Below are 23,971 nucleotides of genomic sequence, written 5' to 3'. Positions count from 1 at the left end.
GAGTGCAGTGGCATGATCACGGCTCACTGCAGCCTCCACCTTCTGGATTCAAGTGATTCTCTTGACTCAGCCTCCCGAGTAGCTGGGATTACACGTGTGTGCCACCACGCTCGGCTATTTTTTTATTTTATTTTATTTTATTTTTTTTAGTAGAGACGGAGTTTCGCCATGTTGGCCAGGCTGGTCTCACACTCCTGGCCTCAAATGATCCACCTGCCTCGGCCTCGCAAAGTGCTGGGATTACAGGCATGAACCACCACACCTGGCCCAGGCAGTTTGCTTCTAAAATCTTTGCTCTTAACTAGTAAGCTCTACTGCCTATAAATTATAAGTATAGATAATGAATATGAATTGTGGAAGAGGAAGTTGGAACTCTTTCCACCAGGGGGAATCAGCTTCTGCCAAGGTAATAAAGCAAGTATGAGCAAACGTGTGTAAAGAATGTTTCCAGCATATGCAGACTAGAGAACTCAAAATCTTCTGGCCACACAATATCTTAAAGTGTGTGTTAGTTTGAAGTGTGTATGTCTGTTTCTAATCAGGTCAGTGGAAGAACCTACAGAAAAAAACATAATAATAATAAGGGGAACAGCCAAAGGCCAGAAACAAAGCAAGAATACCAGTTCCAAGGACTGGTAAACCAGCCTTGAAACCACCTGATAGTCAGAGGCATTTACCAAGGCTGGTAACCTAAAGCTTAGTCGGTAGACCTTTGTTGGGATTGGGGGACTACAGACCTGAGCAGAGCAGAGAGCAGCTTGAAGACTGCCACAATATATCTAGGACTCAAAAAATACAATGCCTGGTGGCAGAGGGGGAGATGATCTTAAATAAAATTTATTCAGCACAAGCTTATAGCAGTGAAAATTCATTTTCAGCCTTAACAATTGGGAAGATAGAGTTGAAAGGAGGAAACACTCCTAAGATTTAAAAGCCATTTACCCAACCTCACAAGTGTCTGGAGCTTCAATGTACATTACCTGTCTAGACTTAAAAGCTCAAGAAAGAAATTGTAATTCAAAATGGACTCTGATCTTCATGCCATAGAGAAATGGCAAAAGCACATGCTAATCCTCTGTAGAGGAAGGTACCTTTAGATAGGCTTTGTAAAACTTTCACAGGAAGTGTCCCAACAGTGATGAGTTCACAGTCAAAAATTATAGACTATACAAAGAAACAAGCCAACAGTAATGACAGTCAGCAGAAAACAAAACAAAAAACCAGAAGTGGACCTAAAAAGACTTCAGATTTTGGAAATGTGGGATACAGAATATTAAATATGTAGATATAATGTGTTTTTTAAAATAAGAGGAATTGGCATTGGATAAATGAGCAGCATGAGCAAAATTCAGTGCTGCTTTCTGAAAATAAACTGTTATGGCCATGTAGCAGGACAAGCTAGAAATTTCAGAAGGACTTAACAGAGCTTTTCTCTTCCTCCATAATGTCAGGCAGTCTTTATAACATTACCTATGCTAATTACAGCATTTTGTCCAACACCGATTATAGCCATAAAATTAAATTGAAAAGATGAAAACTAGAAGTGTTTCCACATGTTTGACTGTTTTCCAGATCACATTTAAATTACTTAACAAAAGAAAGTCTGTGAGTGGTAAGCAAGCGTATGAAAAGATATTGATCATCAGTAGTCATTAGAAAAATGCAAATTAAAACCACAGAGAAAGACCACTATATATTCACTTTTTAAAAAGGCTAAAATTTAAAAGATGACAATACCAAGTACCAGCGAGGATAGGAGCAATGAAACTCTTAAGTTTCAATGGGAATATGTGAATAATAAATATATTATCAATTCCTAAGTATTCACCAAGAGAAATAAAAATATATGCTCACACAAAGACTAGCATATGAATTTTCATAGCAGCCTTAGCAGCATAACAACATGCATGATTCTTCAAAGCATTATGCCAAGAAAGCTCACAAAAGACTACCTAATTGCATTGATATGAAACCCTAGAAAAGGCAAATTATAGTCAGATCAGTATTTGTCTAGGGCTAGGGGCAGGTTAAGGAGATTGACAGCAAAGGGGTATGAGAGAACTTTTTAGGATGATGAAAATGTACTATATATTGGTGGTTGTGGCAGTTACAGGATTGTATGCATTTATCAAAGCTCACGGAACTGTACACTTCTAATGGAGGAAATTTTATTTTATATAGATTATACCTCAGTAAAGCCAATTTAAAAAATGCATAGTGACTGAGAAACATAGAAAGTAAACATGTAGAAAAGTTATATCAAATAGTAACCAAATAAATAATAATCCAACTAAAACATATATATGGTTTCAGGCATCTGTTGGGGGTCCTGGAATATACCCCATGAAGAAGAGGGGATGACTACTACTACTACTACTACTACTGCAACACACACACACACACACATAAATTTTAAGGCAAAAGTATATCTAGAGATAAAGAGGGTAACTATATAGTAAGTTTAATTCACAAGGAAAGTGTTTATAAACTAGTGTGCTTCTAATAACAGCCTCAGAACTATAAAATAAAAGTTGACCAAATTATAAAGATAAATGTACAGATCAACCATATACTGGTATTTTCACCCACCCCTTTTAGTAATTAATGGAACAAGAAAAGAAAAAAATATTAGTTTGTAAAACATTGGAGCCTCACATTTAATAAGCTTGGTCTAATAAATATGAAGCCATGTGGCTAACCATTGGAGAATAGACATCTTTTCAAGCATATGCAGAATGTGTGCTAAAATGGACCATACATGAGCCCATGAAACAAGTCTTAATACGTTTCAAAGAATTGATGTCATGCAGTTTTTCTGACCATAATGCAATTAAACTAAAAATTTTAAAAAAATATATAGAAATGATAATGAAAACCCCAAGTAGATGCCATTTTGTTCCTACTCTTTTTATAAAAATTGTAAAATCTCAGTATGAGGTGTTTCAAGAATAGGTATGGAGCAGCAGGAATTATTACATTGCTGTGGAAACATAAATCAGCATGACTACCTTGGGAACCATTGAGTAGTATCTTTTAAATTTGACTGTTTGCCTGCCATATGATCGTGCCTACCCTACAGAGACTCACAAATGTGCTCCACTGTTGAAATGATGAAATATTTCAGTTATTTAAATGACTGAACTTCAGTCATACTCATTATCCTGGATGAAATCTCAGAACCATACCATTAAATGAAAAAGCAAGTCATACAAGGAAATAAGCTATATATTATTTTTTACAAAGTTCAAAGCAAAGCAAAAATAAGCATACCAATAAGAAAAATTATGTCAAAAAATTAGGAAATAATTTTTTAATTAGAGGATAATGGACTGGGCAAGGTGGCTTACGCCTGTAATCCTAGCACTTTGAGAGTCTGAGGTGGGAGGATCTCTTGAGCCCAGGAGTTCAGGACCAGCCTGGACAATATAGGAAGACCCTGTCTCTACAAAAAATTTAAAAAATTAATTGAGCATGTGATGCACACCTGTAGTTCCAACTACTCAGGAGGCTGAGGTGGGAGGATTCTTGAGCCCAGGAGGTCGAGGCTGCAGTGAGCCATGATCGTGCCGCTGTACGGTATGATCCAGCCTGAGCAACAAGGTGAGACATTGTCCAAAAAAAAAAAAAAAAAAAAAGGATATTGGCTACCAAGGAATCTAGGTGATGGGACTGAGAAGGAAGATAATTGATGGGGTTGGACGGAGCATCAGCTGGGTCAATACCCTTTTAAGTATTCATTTTTGAGCCAGTTTAATCTTTTAGAATGAACATCTAATGTTTATATTTGGGGAAAAAGGAAAACTTTTTAGAAGAAAGCAAAAAAATCAGTGGTAATATGAAATTTAGTTTTGATTGTTATTGATTTTTTAAAAAATCTTCAGGATTGTAAATATGTATAGTGGGTCCCCGTTCCCCGCTCCTTCTGGCTTGAGGATCCCTATTCTATTTACATGTCTGAGATGCTACCTCTGGGTCAGGAAGCCAGTTGGCATCATGGAGTAGGCAGGAGGAGAGCAAAGGTGGAGTCTTGTAGCCCCTATGTGCTGTATGAAGAGATACATCGTAGTCACCTCAGAATCCAGAATCAGATGAACAAACGGGATCAGCATTATTTCCCACCCCACCCCTTTTTCCTCTGATTTGACACAAATCTTCTTATCAAGAGTATTTCAAGTTGGTTTTGAAACCAGTGCGTCTGGACCCCATGGTTCCTTAGAATTGTGAAAAAGGAAGGTAAAATATTAACATTAATACCATGAGGGTGGTATCTCTAATATATATTATTTATGGATATATATTTACATTTGTATATGTTATATCTATATACACACACACACACATATATACACATAACACACGTCTAACTGGGGAGAGATAATCCATTCAAAAGGTGAACAACTTTCTAAGAGTGATGTTGTGTATTTGCAGGTCTCAAAACTGAGCTGGATTGAGAAAAAAATGGCTGCTACTCTGTTTGGAAAAATACCATCTTCAACTGTACAAGAAGCTTTACACAATTTCCTTAAGGTACATTTTGTGTATCCATTATTTTAGTGTCAGACTGATTACCATTTGCACGAATCCCTGCTGCCGTTGTCAAGGAAATTTTTTCTCCATGTGGAGCCTCAGTTTGAATCCTAGTTTTGGCATGTTCTGTTTTAAGCCCCTCGTAATGCAAGTTATTAATATGTTTTCAGTCTAAACTCCTTAGAACAGCTAGTTAGGCCCTAGGTTCTAGGAATTACAAACTACTTTTTTAAAATAACCCAGCGGCCTTAATGAAGGTTTAGGTATGACAGCTCTTACTACTAAGTCCAAGAACAGCTCTCTGAGTCATGTGCAGAAACAGTCACGCCCTGATGGTTAGACTTAGTCCTAGTACTCCTGATTAGCCTAACATAGAACCAGTTTAATCTTAAAGAAATAAAAGTGCCAAAAGGAAGAGTTATTTTAAAAGCTACCTCCTAAAGTTGCAGACGTTTCTCTGGAAGATTCTTGGGGTATCAGACCAAATCAGTATTCTCAATCCTGTCTTAAAATGTATAATCGCCGTACTATACAACTCTAAGCAGTAATATATGTGTGTGTGAGCTCACATGTAAATGTATAATATAGCCACCCATATAATCAACTTCCTGTTGGGGTGATGATCCCTTTACCTTTCTCTGGAACCAACTTCAAAATTTTTTAGTTACTAAATGTGTTTTCCTTCCCAACCTACCTACTTCAAGTTTATAAAAATACAGACAAGGCTGCATGCAGTGGCTCACCTCTGTAATCCCAACACTTTGGAAGGCCGAGGTAGGAGGATTGCTTGAGGCCAGGAGTTTGAGACCAGCCTGGGCAACATAGCAACATGCCATCTCTACAAAAAAATAAAAAAATTTGCTGGGCATGGTGGCATAACTACAGTCCCAGCTACTCAGGAGACTGAGGCAGGAGAATCACTTGAGCCCAGTAGTTCAAGGCTGCAGTGAGCCATGATCACACCACTGCACTCCAGCCTGACCAAAAGAGCATGACCTTATCTCAAAAATAATAATAATAATAATAAATGTCTTGTACATGCTAATATTTGTGCTGCATTTCAGGGATCAATTTTGTAGAACTGAGAGGGAATTTGTAGATCATGTAGTCTAGGTTTCTTGTCACTTTCTATCTCTCACCCCCAATGGCCAGTGGCTGCCTCAAGTGAAAAAATAAGTGTCCTGAAATCAAGCACAAGCCCAGCAGAAAAGAGTTCAAAAAATAAAAAGGGCTGTACATTTCTTATTTTTTATGTAATGTGATCCCTTTTTTTTAATAAAGAGAGAGTCAATATCTCAGGAACTTAATTTGTTCCATTTCACACAATGGCAATCAAAGATTTGGTTTAAATATGAGTGAAGGCTAAGACTGTATCACTCCCATTTCTTCACCTTTTTCCTACCACTGAAAATTGGTTCCCTCATTTTAAATTGTATAAGAATGTAGATTATGATCTATTTAAGATAAAATATTTATATAAAAGATGCCACGTTAACTAGCAAAAATGTTATCTGTACTCAAAACTCATTTCCTCATAATATCAAAGTTATAATTGAGGAGCAGGTTTTCAGAACACTGTAGAAAAGTTCTTGAGATGCTAATGTGCCTGAAATAATACACAGATGAAATCAAAAGTGGTAAGTAGCACAATAATGCTGAGGTAAAGAATGCAAATTTCGGAACCAGACTACCTGGTAAAATCTCAGCTCTACCACTTACCAGCAGATTAACATTGGACAAATTGCTTAACCTCTCTCTCAATTTAATCAATAACATGGAGATAATAGTACTTACCTCATAGTGGTGTTGTAAGGATTATCTACATTCCTACAAGTAAATTGCTTAGAGTGTGCCTAGCACCCAGTAAGTCCTCAGCAAAAACCCACAGAATTTTAATTTCATTAAAATTTAAACACCTCAGCAAACCATCTTGGGGAGCCCTGCATTAGGTCATTACTTAGACTTTAGTCTCAAAATGCATTCCATGTTGTTTGTCAAAGAAAAGAGAGGAGGCATCAGGAATGCTTCTCGCCATATTTACTAGAACAGCTGAGAGGACTGAGGGGTCTGGAGTGCTGAGGCTAAGGCTGTCATGGAACTAAGAAATCTAGGAAGTGTAGGAGAGGAAAGAGAAACAGCACAGACCCTGGCTCCCACACCCAGGAGAGTCTGCAACCCCCTGGGTCCCTACAACACAGGAGGCCGTGTTGTTGGGACCCAGACTGCCCCGAATCCACCCCTCCAAAGAGCGTTCACGGGGGCCAGGAATGTGTCTCTAGAGCCATCCAGCTGGATCCCGTAGGGGTTGAGAACACTGAGTTTAGAGTTGACGAGTGAAGTTGAGACCTGAGCCTTTCCTGTCTGAATGACCTGGACACACATTTCCTTAGTTCTCCCACTCTCAAATTCTTCATCCATGAAATGGCCATAATAATACCTACTTTGTACAGTTTTTGTGAAGGTTACATAAAATATTATATTTTATATTCTTAGCCCAGGGTCTAACATGTTAAATGTTCTAACTAAAAATCAATGTTAGCTACTATTGTTTTGCTATTATAGCAGGGGAAAATTGGTCCTCCACAGTCTCAAAGCATCTAGGAAGGTGGTTTAGACACCTGTAGGAGTCATCTGTGAATCCCCTGGGGAAATTGTTTCAAACTATAGCATGCTTCCCACCTCATACAAAATTCTGGCATGATTCCCTAGGGCAGTGGTTCTCAACCTTGGCTGTGCATTGCAGTCATCTGAGGCACCTTACAAAATGGCAGCCCAGGCCATGACCCAGACTCATTGTTTCAGAACCTCTGGGTATCTTGAAGTATAGTTTATAAGCAATAAATTGTACCCATTTTAAGTGTACAATTCAGTGAAGTTTGACAAACTTATACACCTTTGTAACCACCACTGTAACCATCACCATTTCAAGATAGCATTTTCATTATCCTAGAGCGTTATCTTTGCCCCTTTGCTGTCAATTTCCCTCATCTCCTGCCCCAAGTAACCACTCTGCTTTCTATCACTCTAAATTAGTTTTGCCCATTCTAAAATTTAATATAAATGGAATCATACAACGTGTACTTTTGTGTATATCTGGCTTCTTTTACTCAGCATACTGTTTTGAGATGCATTCATTTTATTCAGTGTATCAGCAGCTCCTTTTCATTGCTAAGTAATATTCCATTATATGGATACACTATAATTTGTTTATGTGTTAACTTGCTGATAGACATTTGAGTTGTTTCTGGTTTGGTGCTATTTTGAATAAAGCTTCTGCGAACATTCAAATGCAAGTTTGGTATGGACATATTTTATTTCTCTTGGGTAAGCACCTAGGGATGGAAGTGTTGGGTCATATGGTATGTGCTTTTAAACCTTGATCAGTGTTTTTAAAGATCGTAAAACTGTTGATTCCAATGGCAGCTGATGGCATGGCTGGAAACTGCTGGATCAGAGGATGGGTGTGTGTAGTAAATGACAGGTGTGGCAATATTGGGAGACAGGCTACCCTGATTGCACTTACTGTTTGCAATTATATGATCCCTGAGTCTATACTAGCGGCTTCCCCAGTTGCAGAACTCTTGGCTGTGTCCCGATATGGTATAAGGCTGCTGCTTGAGCTTATAAGATGTTTCAAAGAAGAGCTAATTTATTCAACAGTGTTTATTAAGCACATAACTAGTGCCAAACATGGCATCAAATACTGGGAACACAGAAATGACCAACAAAGTTCCTACCTTCAAGGAACTTGGATAGCCAAGACAAATTAAATATGTATAATATTCTTTGCCAGGTGTTATGATAAAGAGTGTTCTAAGGGCCTTTCTAGAAACTGCCTCATCATTGGAACATTACATTGAAACGTTAGCATTTGAGTAATGATACCCTCCTTGTAATTCATCCAAGGCCTTTTGTGAAAGATCAGAATCTGTTTTACCTTAGGAATTCAGTGTTGTTAGTTGCCTGTCTGTGTTCTGTTGGGCTTCAGATTTTTAAACAATGAGAACAGAAAGAGATGTTCTGATTTATAATCACTTTAGTTAACTAAACATAGGTGTTAAGGTATATATGCAGAATTAGAATGCCAGCATTAAAGAAATAAGCTGTTTACATGCATACATTGGGGCAAGTTATCCCCAATATGGGATTCGGACAGAGCTGAGGCAACTACTAGGCATAGAAGAAGGCATAATTGAATAAAGTTCAGTCTTAAGTCCCTCTTATTAGAATGGCTCAAGAAATGCACTTACCAAACTAGAAGCCTTGAAATGGAAATGATTAGACAAGAGAGAAGCAGGAGAACCAGAATCTATGGATTAAGAGAGAAGAAGCAGGAGAACCAGAATCCATTGATTAAGAGAGAAGAAGCGGGAGAACCAGAATCCATGGATGCCACTATAGGATGGTCAAGGCTCTGGCTTGATTGAAATTGACAACTTCCTTTAATCTGTTGGTAGCTTTGCTGTCTCTCCAGCAGGTTTCATTCCACGCCCAGACACTGTTAACCTACCTGGTCTTGAAGATTTATACAAAGTCTGGCTCCCTACCCTAGGAGATTTTTGTCCTCTTTCTGCTAGAACCCTTCTCTTTTGGATTCTGTACAGAATAAAATGTCTTTTACAAGGCATGTGCCCTCATACGGTGTTGGACCACTCCTCAGCACCCTGATTTGGATTTATCTTCATTAGTATCTATCTTTAAAAACATATATATTATTTTGACTCAGCAATTCGACTTCTGGGAATCTCCCTTATAGGCATAAACACACATGTACACAAGCATATGGGAAAAAGTATGTTCATTGGTTATTAGTAATAATAATGAATACGGAGAATAAATCAAGATGTCCAATGGAGAATGCTTCCTTTCGTTATGATTCATGCAGAATATGAAATACAAGCTCTTAAAAATGATGAAGTATATCTATGCTAACATGAAAATGTGTTTGTAATATGGGAAAAAAAGTCTGGCGCCAATATGTAGATTTTCTATCAATGTGCACATTTATTCAGTTTTATGTATTTGTATTTTTCTAGCTTTACTGAGGTATAATTGACAAGAATTATATATCTGTAAATTATATATATGTAAAATGGTTCCATTTTGTTTTGTTTTCAAAAGCCAAATATCTGTTTCTTTATTTGCCCATACTTGGCAAAGAGTCTGGTAGGATACATGTCAAACGGCTGATAGTAGTTACCTCTGGGGCATGAGATTGAAGTTGAGAATAAAACTAGGAAGGAGAAACTTTCACTTTTTAATTTTGGAAATGTCTGGATTGTTCGTATCTTGTGAAACAAGGATATTTTTGTAAATTTTTAAAAGCATCCTCTTCTCTTGTGTTCTACCCCCCTCTAGGGTGGAGACTCCAGGTTGTAAGCTTGCTTGCCTGGGCCTTCAAAACAGTGAAAGCTGACTCTGAAGCAAGACTGACTTAGGTTCTAAGAAGAGCTGTCTAGTAGCAATACCATACCTGAAAGAATTCTTATTTCCCAGAGATAAAGTAAAGGAACTAGTACATAGCAAGACTGACTTAGGTTCTAAGAAGGGCTGTCTAGTAACAATACCAAACCTGAAAGAATTCTTATTTCCAGAGATAAAGGAACTGGTACATAAAAGATTAGTAGATAGGAGAAAAGTACCTTTATAATACCCACTCATGTCTACTACCTGGACTGGTTGTTTCAAGGATCTGTCTTTCCTTTAAAAGTCAGTGATTTGATGGACTTCAGATATTATTTAATTCCTGTGGAATATGTTGAAATCACAAGAAATCAAATATTAATCTAGTGGAAGATGCTTGCCATGGGGTACCAGTCATGCTCTACTCTCATTTTCTAAATAGATAGTAAGGCTGGGAGTGGTGGCTCACGCCTGTAATCCCAGCACTTTGGGAGGTCGAGGGGGGTGGATCACCTGAGGTCAGGAGTTTGAGACAAGCCTGGACAATATGGTGAAACCCCGTCTCTATTAAAAATATAAAAATTAGCCAGGCGTGGTGGCAGGTGCCTGTAATCCCAGCTACTCTGGAGGCTGAGGCAGGAGAATCGCCTGAACCTGGGAGGCGGAGGTTGCAGTGAGCCAAGATCGCGCCACTGCACTCCAGCCTGGGCAACAGAGCAAGACCTGATAGATAGATAGATAGATAGATAGATAGATAGATAGATAGATAGGGAAATGTATAGGACTTGTCCTAGGAATATCACCAGTTGTTTTTGTTCTTGAAAGGAAAAGGATAGCGAAAGAAGACTGAGGAAAATGATTATGTAAAGAAATCTGAAAACCATAAAGTATCTCATTGCTTTGTAAGCTTTATGACCATGGTAATCAATTTTATTTTAATGGCTAAATGCAAAGGCTATGTTTCCACCCAAAAGATACTTAAAACTGATCAAGTGATTCAAATGTGAAACAACCAGCCTAAATTCTTAGGGCAGTTTGGTTCATAATATTTGATTTATTTAAATATATTCTCTTCACTTGTGTTTATTGTTATTTTAATATTGCCCTGTTATTCTCTCATGTTTTTCTCTCAAATCAGGCTGAAGAACTATGCCCTGGTTATTCTAATCCCAATTACATGTACTTAGCAAAGGTAATGAAGACCACTGTTCTGCTTTAAGATCACTTTGAACCTATCACATAAAAACGGATTATGTTTAATATTGGTTATTTCTCATTTCCAGTGTTATACTGATCTTGAGGAAAACCAGAATGCTTTGAAGTTCTGTAATTTGGCATTATTGCTTCCTGCTGTTACCAAAGAGGTAAGTCCAGAAAGTGACAGTGAGTGCTGTTGTCTTGTTAGTACTATTCAAGCTCAAAATATGAATAACTTGCTTAGATACATTTGTATTTTTCTGTATTCAATTTTATTTATTTATTTTTATTCTACCTTTATTGAAGTATAATTGACAAATAAAACCTATATGTATACAGCATGATGTTTTGATAGACATATACGTTATGAAATGACTACCACAATCAAGCTAATTAATACATTCATCACCTCAAATAGTTACTTTTTTTATTGTTGAGAACATTTGAGATCCACTCTCTTAGCAAATTTCAAATATACAATACAGTATTATTAACTACAGTCACATTGCTGTCCTTTAAATCTCCAGAACCTATTCATCCTGCATAACTGAAACTGTGTACCCTAGACCAATATCTCCCCATTTCTCCCACCTTCCCAGCCCCTGACAGCCACCCTTCTACTCTCTCCTTCTATGATGGAGTTTTCTTTCTTTTTTTTTAATTACACTTTAAGTTTTAGAGTACGTATGCACAACATGCAGGTTTGTTAAATATGTATACATGTGCCATGTTGGTGTGCTGCACCCATTAACTCGTCATTTAACATTAGGTATATCTCCTAATGCTATCCCTCCCCACTCCCCCCACCCTACAACAGGTCCTGGTGTGTGATGTTCCCATTCCTGCGTCCATGTGTTCTCATTGTTCAGTTCCCACCTATGAGTGAGAACATGTGGTGTTTGCTTTTCTGTCCTTACGATAGTTTGTTGAGAATGATGGTTTCCAGCTTCATCCATGTCCCGCTTCATCCATACTTTAGGTATATCTCCCAATGCTATCCCTCCCCCCTCCCCCCACCCCACAACAGTCCCCAGAGTGTGATGTTCCCCTTCCTGTGTCCATGTGTTCTCATTGTTCACTTCCCACCTATGAGTGAGAATATGCGGTGTTTGGTTTTTTGTTCTTGCGATAGTTTACTGAGAATGATGATTTCCAATTTCATCCATGTCCCTACAAAGGATGTGAACTCATCATTTTTTATGGCTGCATAGTATTCCATGGTGTATATGTGCCACATTTTCTTAATCCAGTCTATCGTTGTTGGACATTTGGGTTGGTTCCAAGTCTTTGCTATTGTGAATAGTGCCGCAATAAACATACGTGTGCATATGTCTTTATAGCAGCATGATTTATAATCCTTTGGGTATATACCCAGTAATGGGATGGCTGGGTCAAATGGTATTTCTCATTCTAGATCCCTGAGGAATCGCCACACTGACTTCCACAAGGGTTGAACTAGTTTACAGTCCCACCAACAGTGTAAAAGTGTTCTTATTTCTCCACATCCTCTCCAGCACCTTTTGTTTCCTGACTTTTTTTAATGATCACCATTCTAACTGGTGTGAGATGGTGTCTCATTGTGGTTTTGATTTGCATTTCTCTGATGGCCAGTGATGATGAGCATTTTTTCATGTGTCTTTTGGCCGCATAAATGTCTTCTTTTGAGAAGTGTCAGTTCATATCCTTTGCCCACTTTTTGATGGGGTTGTTTGTTTTTTTCTTGTAAATTTGTTTGAGTTCATTGTAGATTCTGGATATTAGCCCTTTGTCAGATGAGTAGATTGCAACAATTTTCTCCCATTCTGTAGGTTGCCTGTTCACTCTGATGGTAGTTTCTTTTGCTGTGCAGAAGCTCTTTAGTTTAATTAGATCCCATTTGTCAATTTTGGCTTTTGTTGCCATTGTTTTTGGTGTTTTACACATGAATTCCTTGCCCATGCCTATGTCCTGAATGGTAGTGCCTAGGTTTTCTTCTAGAGTTTTTATGGTTTAGGTCTAACATTTAAGTCTTTAATCCATCTTGAATTAATTTTTGTATAAGGTGTAAGGAAGGGATCCAGTTTCAGCTTTCTACATATGGTTAGCCAGTTTTCTCAGCACCATTTATTAAAAAGGGGATCGTTTCCCCATTTCTTGTTTTTCTCAGGTTTGTCAAAGATCAGATGGTTGTAGATATGCAGCATTATTTCTGAGGGCTCTGTTCTGTTCCATTGGTCTATATCTCTGTTTTGGTACCAGTACCATGCTGTTTTGGTTACTGTAGCCTTGTAGTATAGCTTGAAGTCAGGTAGTGTGATGCCTCCAGCTTTCTTCTTTTTGCTTAGGATTGACTTGGCAATGGGGGCTCTTTGTTGGTTCCATATGAACTTTAAAGTAGCTTTTTCCAGTTCTGTGAAGAAAATCATTGGTAGCTTGATGGGGTTGGCACTGAATCTATAAATTACCTTGGGCAGTATGGCCATTTTCATGATATTGATTCTTCCTACCCATGAGCATGGAATGTTCTTCCATTTGTTTGTATCCTCTTTTATTTCATTGAGCAGTAGTTTGTAGTTCTCCTTGAAGAGGTCCTTCACGTCCCTTGTAAGTTGGATTCCTAGGTGTTTTATTCTCTTTGAAGCAATTGTGAATGGGGGTTCACTCATGATTTGGCTGTTTGTCTGTTATTGGTGTATAAGAATGCTTGTGATTTTTGCACATTGATTTTGTATCCTGAGACTTTACTGAAGTTGCTTATCAGCTTAAGGAGATTTTGGGCTGAGATGATGGGATTTTCTAGATATACAATCATGTCATCTGCAAACAGGGACAATTTGACTTCCTCTTTTCCTAATTGAATACCCTTTATTTCCTTCTCCTGCCTGATGGCCCTGGCCAGAACTTCCAACAGTATGTTGAATAGGAGTGGTGAGAGAGGGCATCCCTGTCTTGTGCCAGTTTTCAAAGGGAATGCTTCCAGTTTTTGCCCATTCAGTATAATATTGGCTGTGGGTTTGTCATAGATAGCTCTTATTATTTTGAGATACGTCCCATCAATACCTGATTTATTGAGAGTTTTTAGCATGAAGCGTTGTTGAATTTTGTCAAAGGCCTTTTCTGCATCTATTGAGCTAATCATATTTTTGTCTTTGGTTCTGTTTATATGCTGGATTATGTTTATTGATCTGTGTATGTTGAACCAGCCTTGCATCCCAGGGATGAAGCCCACTTGATCATGGTGGATAAGCTTTTTGATGTGCTGCTGGATTCGGTTTGCCAGTATTTTATTGAGGATTTTTGCATTGATATTCATCAGGGATATTGGTCTAAAATTCTCTTTTTTTGTTGTGTCTCTGCTTGGCTTTGGTATCAGGATGATGCTGGCCTCATCAAATGAGTTAGGGAGGATTCCCTCTTTTTCTATTGATTGAAATAGTTTCAGAAGGAATGGTGCCAGCTCCTCCTTGAACCTCTGGTGGAATTTGGCTGTGAATCCATCTGGTCCTGGACTGTTTTTGGTTGGTAAGCTATTAATTATTGCCTCAATTTCAGAGCCTGTTATTGGTCTATTCAGAGATTCAACTTCTTCCTGGTTTAGTCTTGGGAGGGTGTATGTGTTGAGGAATTTATCCATTTCTTCCAGATTTTCTAGTTTATTTGCGTAGAGAGGTTTATAGTATTCTCTGATGGTAGTTTGTATTTCTGTGGAATCGGTGGTGATATCCCTTTATCATTTTTTATCACATCTATTTGATTCTTCTCTCTTTTCTTCTTTATTAGTCTTGCTAGCGGTCTATCAGTTTTGTTGATCTTTTCAAAAAACCAGCTCCTGGATTCATTGATTTTTTTTAAGGGTTTTTTATGTCTCTATTTCCTTCAGTTCTGCTCTAATCTTAGTTATTTCTTGACTTCTGCTAGCTTTTGAATGTGTTTGCTCTTGCTTCTCTAGTTCTTTTAATTGTGATGTTAGGGTGTCAATTTTAGATCTTTCCTGCTTTCTCTTGTGGGCATTTAGTGCTATAAATTTCCCTCTACACACTGCTTCGAATGTGTCCCAGAGATTCTGGTATGTTGTGTCTTTGTTCTCATTGGTTTCAAAGAACATCTTTATTTCTGCCTTCATTTCGTTATGTACCCAGTAGTCATTCAGGAGCAGGTTGTTCAGTTTCCATGTAATTGAGTGGTTTTAAGTGAGTTTCTTAATCCTGAGTTCTAGTTTGATTGCACTGTGGTCTGAGAGACAGTTTGTTATAATTTCTGTTTTTTTACATTTGCTGAGGAGTGCTTTACTTCCAACTGTGTGGTCAATTTTGGAATAAGTGTGGTGTGGTGCTGAGAAGAATGTATATTCTGTTGATTTGGGGTGGAGAGTTCTGTAGATGTCTGTTAGGTCCACTTGGTGCAGAGCTGAGTTCAATTCCTGGGTATCCTTGTTAACTTTCTGTCTCATTGATCTGTCTAATGTTGACAGTGGGGTGTTAAAGTCTCCCATTATTATTGTGTGGGAGTCTAAGTCTCTTTGTAGGTCACTCAGGACTTGCTTTCTGAATCTGGGTGCTCCTGTATTGGGTATATATATATTTAGGATAGTTAGTTCTTCTTGTTGAATTGATCCCTTTACCATTATGTAATGGCCTTCTTTGTCTCCTTTGATCTTTGTTGGTTTAAAGTCTGTTTTATCCGAGACTAGGATTGCAACCCCTGCCTTTTTTTGTTTTCCATTTGCTTGGTAGATCTTCCTCCATCCCTTTATTTTGAGCTTATGTGTGTCTCTGCATGTGAGATGGGTTTCCTGAATACAGCACATTGGTGGGTTTTGACTCTTTATCCAATTTGCCAGTCTGTGTCTTTTAATTGGACCATTTAGCCCATTTACATTTAAGGTTAATATTGTTATGTGTGAATTTGATCCTGTCATTATGATGTTAGCTGATTATTTTGCTCATTAGTTGATGCAGTTTCTTCCTAGCCTCGATGGTCTTTACAATTTGGCATGTTTTTTCAGTGTCTGGTACTGGTTGTTCCTTTCCATGTTTAGTGCTTCCTTTAGGAGCTCTTTTAGGGCAGACCTGGTGGTGACAAAATCTCTCAGCATTTACTTGTCTGTAAAGTATTTTATTTCTCCTTCACTTATGAAGCTTAGTTTGGCTGGATATGAAATTCCGGGTTGAACATTCTTTTCTTTAAGAATGTTGAATATTGGCCCCCACTCTCTTCTGGCTTATAGAATTTCTGCTGAGAGATCAGCTGTTAGTCTGTTGGGCTTCCCTTTATGGGTAACCCGACCTTTCTCTCTGGCTGCCCTTAACATTTTTTCCTTCATTTCAACTTTGGTGAATCTGACAATTACGTGTCTTGGAGTTGGTCTTCTTGAGGAGTATCTTTTTGTCGTTCTCTGTATTTCCTGAATTTGAATGTTGGCCTGCCTTGCTAGGTTGGGGAAGTTGTCCTGGATAATATCCTGCAGAATGTTTTCCAACTTGGTTCCATTCTCCCTGTCACTTTCAGGTACACCAATCAGACGTAGATTTGATCTTTTCACATAGTCCCATATTCCTTGGAGGCTTTGTTCGTTTCTTTTTATTATTTTTTCTCTAAACTTCTCCTCTCACTTCATTTCATTCATTTGGCTTTCCATCACTAATACCCTTTCTTCCAGTTGATCAAATCGGCTACTGAGGCTTGTGCATTCGTCACGTAGTTCTCGTGCCTTGGTTTTCAGCTCCATCAGGTCCTTTAAGGACTTCTCTGCATTGGTTATTCTAGTTAGCCATTCGTCTAATTTTTTTTTCAAGGTTTTTAACTTCTTTGCCATGGGTTCGAACTTCCTCCTTTAGCTCAGAGTAGTTTGATCGTCTGAAGCCTTCTTCTCTCAACTTGTCAGAGTCATTCTCCGTCCAGCTTTGTTCCATTGCTGGTGAGGAGCTGCGTTCCTTTGGAGGAGGAGAGGCGCTCTGCTTTTTAGAGTTTCCAGTTTTTCTGCTCTGTTTTTTCCCCATCTTTGTGGTTTTTTCTACCTTTTGTCTTTGATGATGGTGATGTACAGATGGGGTTTTGGTGTGGACATCCTTTCTGTTTGTTAGTTTTCCTTCTAACAGTCAGGACCCTCAGCTGCAGGTCTGTTGGAGTTTGCTGGAGGTCCACTCCAGACCCTGTTTGCCTGGGTATCAGCAACAGAGGCTGCAGAACAGCGGATATTGGTGAGCAGCAAATGTTGCTGCCTGATTGTTCCTCTGGAAGTTTTGTCTCAGAGGAGTACCTGGCTGTGTGAGGTGTCTGTCTGCCCCTGCTGGGGGTTGCCTCCCAGTTAGGCTACTCAGGGGTCAGGGACCCACTTGAGGAGGCAGTCTGTCCGTTCTCAGATCTCTAGCTGCGTGCTGGGAGAACCACTGCTCTCTTCAATGCTGTCAGACAGGGACATTTAAGTCTGCAGAGGATTCTGCTGCCTTTTGTTTGGCTAAGCTCTGCCCTTAGAGGTGGAGTCTACAGAGGCAGGCAGGCCTCCTTGAGCTGTGGTGGGCTCCACCTAGTTTGAGCTTCCTGGCTGCTTCGTTTACCTACTCAAGCCTCAGCAGTGGCTCACGCCCCTCTCCCAGCCTTGCTGCCACCTTGCAGTTTGATCTCAGACTGCTGTGCTAGCAATGAGCGAGGCATTAATATCATACAAATAAAAATAATAGTGTCAATAGTAATAATAAAGAGGACTCGTAATGAATGTAAGAAGGCTAGACATTGGAAGTATTTCTGTAATAAGCAAAATAGTATGAGCAAATATTTCTCACATTGCATTTTTTTCCTCAGTGATGTCTCCATTTGTATTCTTAGCAATTTTTTTCCAAGTAGTAAAGGTATGTAAGGTATATTTCCATTTCTTTTTCCATGAGAAAATAGGATGAAGTGAGTTATATGTAATACCCCTCCATCTCTATAAAGTTTTGTCAGATTGAAATATACCCCATTAGTGATTTTGCCAACCAAGTTTATTCATTTCCAAAATGTCTAGCAATGCCACTAGTTACAGGAAGACAACCTAGCCATCAGTTTGCTCTCTCATGTGAAATTTCATAAGATGTTTGTTTCTTTCTTGTGGCATTTATAGCTTCTTCCTTGCATTATAGTCATTTGTGGACATGTCTTCTGTCCCCTATTAGGGAACTCTCAGCTCATCACACTGCTACTTGATATTGGGAGTGTCAGTCATTTGGTCTCTAGAGCCCAGATTCATAGGTGTAAGTAGCTTTACATTCCCAGAATTTGAAATTACGGTATTTTTATTATTCATGTGGACTTTTCTTGACCCTAGGAAAGTAATCTCAGATCCTGAGAAACATTTCTTTTTTAAAAAAGGGATTTCTGTGTCTAAGACAGTTTGAGAATGATTGCTGAATGAAATAATGACTTCACTGGCAACCTGAAAGTTGTTTGCCTGGAGGCAGTATTAAAGTTCATCAACATGGAGCCTACTGAGAAAGCTCAAATATAAAAAGCATTATGTAATGTTTTATGATAAGAGATGTGCTAAACTGGTAAAGAAAAACCCATATTTTAAAATTGCTGAAACATTTTGAAATAGCATTAATCACCTTTCTAAGACAAACAGACTCATAGACTAGTAAATCCAATGTTACCAGAAACAAACCACAAAAAGAAGTGTACTCTGGGAGTGCTAAAAGTTAACAGCACGTTATATTTAGCAAGTGGTATAGTTGTCTTTGAAATGGCCTGTTGATTAAAGTTCTGAGCTGTATTTCCAACCTGTTTTATGAGTTGAGAAGCATAACTCTCATTGGTAACTGCTGTTAGTAACAAAATCCTAATTCTGCTTTAAATGTTTTTTCTTAATTAAGATATCATATTTGATTATGATATCTTGAAAACAGTGGTTTTCTGGATAGGTTATAAAACAGAATTTGTATCCATTCACTCTGCCTTCCTGTTATAGAAATGCTACAGCTCAGGGTAATAAATGGGTCTCTTGTCAAAATCCTGTAATGTTGTCTCATTTGCTAGAAATTCTTGTTTGCCCATTTCTTTCTGGTTAAAACTTATTTCTTGTAAATTAACTCATCTGTGCTATCCGTGCCTGGAGAATTATTCCTAGTACTTTTTAAAAAATTAATAAGGCAGCCGGGCATTGTGGCTTACACCTGTAATCCCAGCACTTTGGGCGGCCAAGGTGGGCGGATCACCTGAGGTCGGGAGTTTGAGACCAGCCTGACCAACATGGAGAAACCCTGTCTTTACTAAAAAAAAAAAACACAAAATTAGCCGGGTGTGGTGGCACATGCCTATAATCCCAGCTACTAGGGAGGCTGAGGCAGGAGAATCTCTTGAACCTGGGAGGCAGAGGTTGTGGTGAGCTGAGATTGTGCCATTGCACTCCAGCCAGGGCAACAAGAGTGAAACTCCGTCTCAAAAAAAAAAAAAAATTAGTAAGGCTATCGCAGTATAGATAGTATAGACAGACTTTTCCCAGTGTCTAAACAGACATTTTCATGATTTGTAGAAAGTCTGTTTACAACCCTCTATTTCTACTCTTCTGACTCTTACCTTCTTGTCATTTGCATTTAAAATGTATTATTTCTTAAGATTTTGCAACATATGTAATGGTCTTGGTTGTATTATTTAAATTGATCTTAAAAACACTCTAAAGAAGTTTCTTAGAACCCTTTTATTTATTTATTTTCTTAAAATAATTGATGATACAGCATCAGTTTGGGACTAGCTGTTCTTAACCAGTACCCAGTCTCATGAAGTTGGTGTGTGATAATCACTACCCAAATGCTAGGAGAATAATGACAATTTAATGTAAATAAGTCTCTCTCTTATTTATCCAGTCTTTAGCAGAGAGCCATTGATGTAGTTTTCTAAACCATATTTTTCCAACACTATCAGATGAAATAAATCTAGATTTTTGAATGTGTGTGTTTGGGTGAAAGAGAGAGATTATCTTTATTCACTTACTTTACAATTATAGAGGTATACTCTGCTAGAGGCTTGGGATACAAAGAGAAGAAAACACATACCTCTGCCATCATGAATTCTGTGGTCTAATGGGAAAGGCAGGCACTGAAAAAGTCATAGCAATAAAATTTGATGAGTGTTTTAGAAATAAAAGCACAGAGATTTATGAGAAAATAAAACTGGTCCTGCAACTTGGGCCATGGGCCAGGAAAGGTCATCCTGAGGTTTTGCCATATAATCTAAGGAAATTAGAATTTAAACCCAGTTGTTTAAATATTTAAGACTTGCTTGGACAGTAGAGGGCTCATTAAAAATACAGGTTCCTGGCTTTTTCTAGAAAGTTAGAAAGAAGCTCTGAGCTCCAGAATGTGGTGACCCCAACCCCAGTATCATCGTGGTCTCACTCAAGTTTCTATCTGTCTGGGTTCTGCCTTTCTGGCTTAGTGCTCAGATGGCCCCTGAATGAGATTACAGAGAAAGACAGGTGGTGACTGAGTTCTTGACAGTACAACCATAGGAATTGTTGACCCTTGGTTGGGCGCGGTGGCTCACAGCTGTAATCCAAGCACTTTGGGAGGCCGAGGCGGGCAGATCGTTAGGTCAAGAGATCGAGACCATCCTGACCAACATGGTGAAACCCCGTCTCTACTAAAAATACAAAAATTAGCTGGGTGTGGTGGCATGCGCCTGTAGCCCCAGCTACTCGGGAGGCTGAGGCAGGGGAATCACTTGAACCCGGAAGGCGGAGGTTGCAGTAGGCCGAGATTGCGCCACTGTACTCCAGCCTGGCAACAGAGCAAGACTCCGTCTCAAAAAAAAAAAGAAAAAAAAGGAAATATTGACCTTTAAGAATATGGCTTTGGAATTTACTCAGAAAGAGTAGGCCCTGCTAGACCCATCTCAGAGGAAGCGGCACAGAGATGTGATTCTGGAGAAAATCCTCAAAACCAGCATCCAGGCAAGAAAGTCTTAAAAACAAAGACAGAACATCCATGTAGAATATCTACAGGAAGGAGCGATCTAACAACATGTCAATACTGAGATTCGTAAGGGTGAACTCTGTTCCTCCACAGCAGAATTGGCCTGGAGAGGGCCAAATTAGGAATGCAGCACAATCACCTGACTTTAATTTGAGGCTAGAGAAAGTGTGCTATCTCAGCTCAAAGGTGTGGATAGTTCAAATTTGGGAGAAAAGGAATAACCTGAGCTCCAAACCATAACCTGAGTTCTTATAAGAGGGCCATTGCATAAATATAGCCAATATATTAAGTGCTTGAAACATAATGAAAACTTTAAAATTAATCCTATAGCTATGCAGCTGACCTGCTACAAAGGAGAAAACTTCTGTACGCAAAGGAGAGTAACACACCATATGAATGTAACCAACGTGGAAGACGTTAACTAGAGACTATACTGAATGCTCGGCATCAGATTCATATGTGGGAAAATAAATGAATAAATGAAGGTATTTGAGCAAGGCTCTAACAGCCTGTTATGTCCTCAGTAGCAGAGATGTCACAGTGGAGAGGAGCCCTTGGAATATAATGAGTATGAGGAAGTTGTCACAGCTCAACATTGACTCAGCAAGTGTTAGCTCACCCTGGAGGGAAACTCCATAAATGTAATGAATGTAGGAAACACTTCATCCAGAGAGTTAACTTTTATTCCTACCAGAGAACTCTTTGTCTGTAGTCAGTGTGGAAATGCCTTCAGTGACCATTTATCCTTTAAACAACACCGTGAATTAACACTGGAGAGAAGCCATATGAATATGATCTATGTGGGAAAGCCTTCGTTTAATGATCTCACCTTAGTCATAATGAGACAATGCACATGCAGAGAAACTCTATAAATGTACAGCATTTGGAAGAGCCTTCAACCTCAGCCCTAACCTTTATAGGTGGTCTCACTCAAGTTTCCATCTATCTGAAAGATGCCATCTTTTAGATACCAGAGAGCTCCCACAGGGCTAAACCCTACACCCTTCAGGCAAAGCTCAAGCCTTGATATGCAGAAAAAACTTAGAGTAAAACAGGAAAGAAAGTGGCGAGTTTTTTTCAGGAGGAAGAAACCTGTTGGGAAAATACTAGATAATTCATGCTGGAGAAGGAATTCAATGAAATAAACATGATAAACCCTTTACTCAAAGAGCGACACTCCAGGACATGTGAGGATTAATGCTGTATAAAACACTCACTAAGAGAAAAGCAACTTGTTAAAATGAAAAAAAAAGAAAATTATTAAAAAAAATAATAAAACACTGTCAATGTCCTGAATTAGGGAAAGTATTTGGTGATTGCACGTACCTTCATGAACCTTAAAGTTCTCATGTTGGGGAATCTCCTCAAGTCAATGTAAGTCTGTTTCAGCATACTAGAGTATCAAGATGAATACATGAAATTTCATTATGTATTTGTATTTTCTTTATAGGATAAAGAGGCACAGAAAGAGATGCAAAAAATAATGACTTCCTTGAAGAGGTAAATAAACGAATTTACTCTTCAACAAATCAGATGTGGTCTACCAAAATTTAAATGAATCAAAGTTGTGCTTTTATTATCCTTTTCTTCATTTTCAATGTAAGGGTATTGTGCTCAGATTTGAAGGTAAAGCCATGTTTCTGCAGAATGCATTCCACTAGTAGCACTACAAAATTAATTATGTTATTTGGAGAATCTATATACTATAATGTCAATACATAATCTATAAACATGTATGCTTTATATTTTTCTTATCAATAAACTGCAGCCTTAAGAATATTTCTTTAAATAAAATATTTAAATCCAATAAAATGAATTCTCATGAATATTTTATTGTTTCAATGGAGACTTCATAAAACAAAATAATTTCATTAATGTGGATGAAAAATGGAAAACTCAGCAAAGGACATGAACAAGTTGTTGGCAGAAGAGAAAAAACAAATGTAGTATTGTAACTGGTAATCAAAAGATGTGAATAAAATTACAATAAAATACTGTTTTACCATCAAACTAGCTTTCACTCGCGTCCATGTGAAGAGACCACCAAACAGGCTTTGTGTGAGCAACAAGGCTATTTCACCTGGGTGCAGGCGGACTGAGTCTGAAAAGAGAGTCAGCAAAGGAAGGTAAGGGTGGGGCCATTTTATAAAATTTGGGTAGGCAGTGGAAGATTACAGTCAAAGGGGGTTGTTCTCTGCCTGGCAAGGGTGGGGGTCACAAGGTGCTCATTGCAGGAGCTTTTGAGCCAGGATGAGCCAGGAGAAGGAATTTCCCACGATAATGTCATCAGTTAAGGCAGGGACCGGCCATTTTCACTTCTTTTGTGGTGGAATGTCATCAGTTAAGGCAGGGACCGGCCATTTTCACTTCTTTTGTGATTCTTCACTTGCTTGGGGCCATCTGGACGTATACATGCAGGTCACAGGGGATACGATGGCTTAGCTTGGGCTTAGAGGCCTGACACTAGCAAAGATTTTTTTCTTCATTCAGAAAGCATTCAGTGCTGGCAATATTGTCATGAGATGGAGCATTCTCATACATGGTTAGTGAGAGAATATTTTGTCACTTGGGTACATTAAATGTGAAAATATAAAAGAAAAAATTTAAAAAGTATTTTGGCACAAACCTTTGGTAAAATTTATCGAGAGCCTTTGAAAAGTATTAAATCTTTAGTCATGGAAATAATCATAAAGAGTAAAGTGCAGTGACTGATTCACAGATGTTCATAACAGCGTAGCACTATGTCCAACAGTAAGAAAGCAGCTAGCCACATTGAAATATAACTATAATCGAATAACATTTTGACATTAAAAACAATTACAAAAATGATATAGGCAATGGCACAGAACATCTTAAGTGCAAGTCAAAAATAGTACATGCATAGGATCTCAACAGTATAAAAATAAGCACAGAAGAGCATC

The 23,971-nt window shown here is 38.4% G+C and overlaps 1 protein-coding gene across 8 annotated transcripts in view; it reads left to right on the top strand.

Annotated features, from left to right (window-relative positions):
• Positions 1 to 23,971, top strand: part of RMDN2 (regulator of microtubule dynamics 2) — a 139,783-nt gene that overhangs the window by 65,096 nt on the left and 50,716 nt on the right. For 3 of the 8 annotated variants that reach the window (XM_054475346.2, XM_054475343.2, XM_063648805.1), the window contains exons 8-12: positions 4,429 to 4,527; positions 11,069 to 11,122; positions 11,214 to 11,294; positions 22,501 to 22,550; positions 23,065 to 23,176. In XM_054475346.2, coding sequence (XP_054331321.1) covers positions 4,429 to 4,527; positions 11,069 to 11,122; positions 11,214 to 11,294; positions 22,501 to 22,550; positions 23,065 to 23,149 — 369 coding nt within the window. In that variant the 3' untranslated portion in view covers positions 23,150 to 23,176. Of the gene's footprint in view, positions 1 to 4,428; positions 4,528 to 11,068; positions 11,123 to 11,213; positions 11,295 to 22,500; positions 22,863 to 23,064; positions 23,177 to 23,971 lie in introns of those variants that run through there. The other 5 variants (XM_054475347.2, XM_063648807.1, XM_063648806.1 and 2 more) reach the window with 4 other exon arrangements.

This window comes from Pongo pygmaeus, chromosome 12 (genome assembly GCF_028885625.2).
Source record: "Pongo pygmaeus isolate AG05252 chromosome 12, NHGRI_mPonPyg2-v2.0_pri, whole genome shotgun sequence".
Lineage (NCBI taxonomy): Eukaryota > Metazoa > Chordata > Mammalia > Primates > Hominidae > Pongo > Pongo pygmaeus.
Note: the sequence above shows the minus strand (reverse complement) of the source record. Positions and strands in the feature narration are given on the sequence as shown.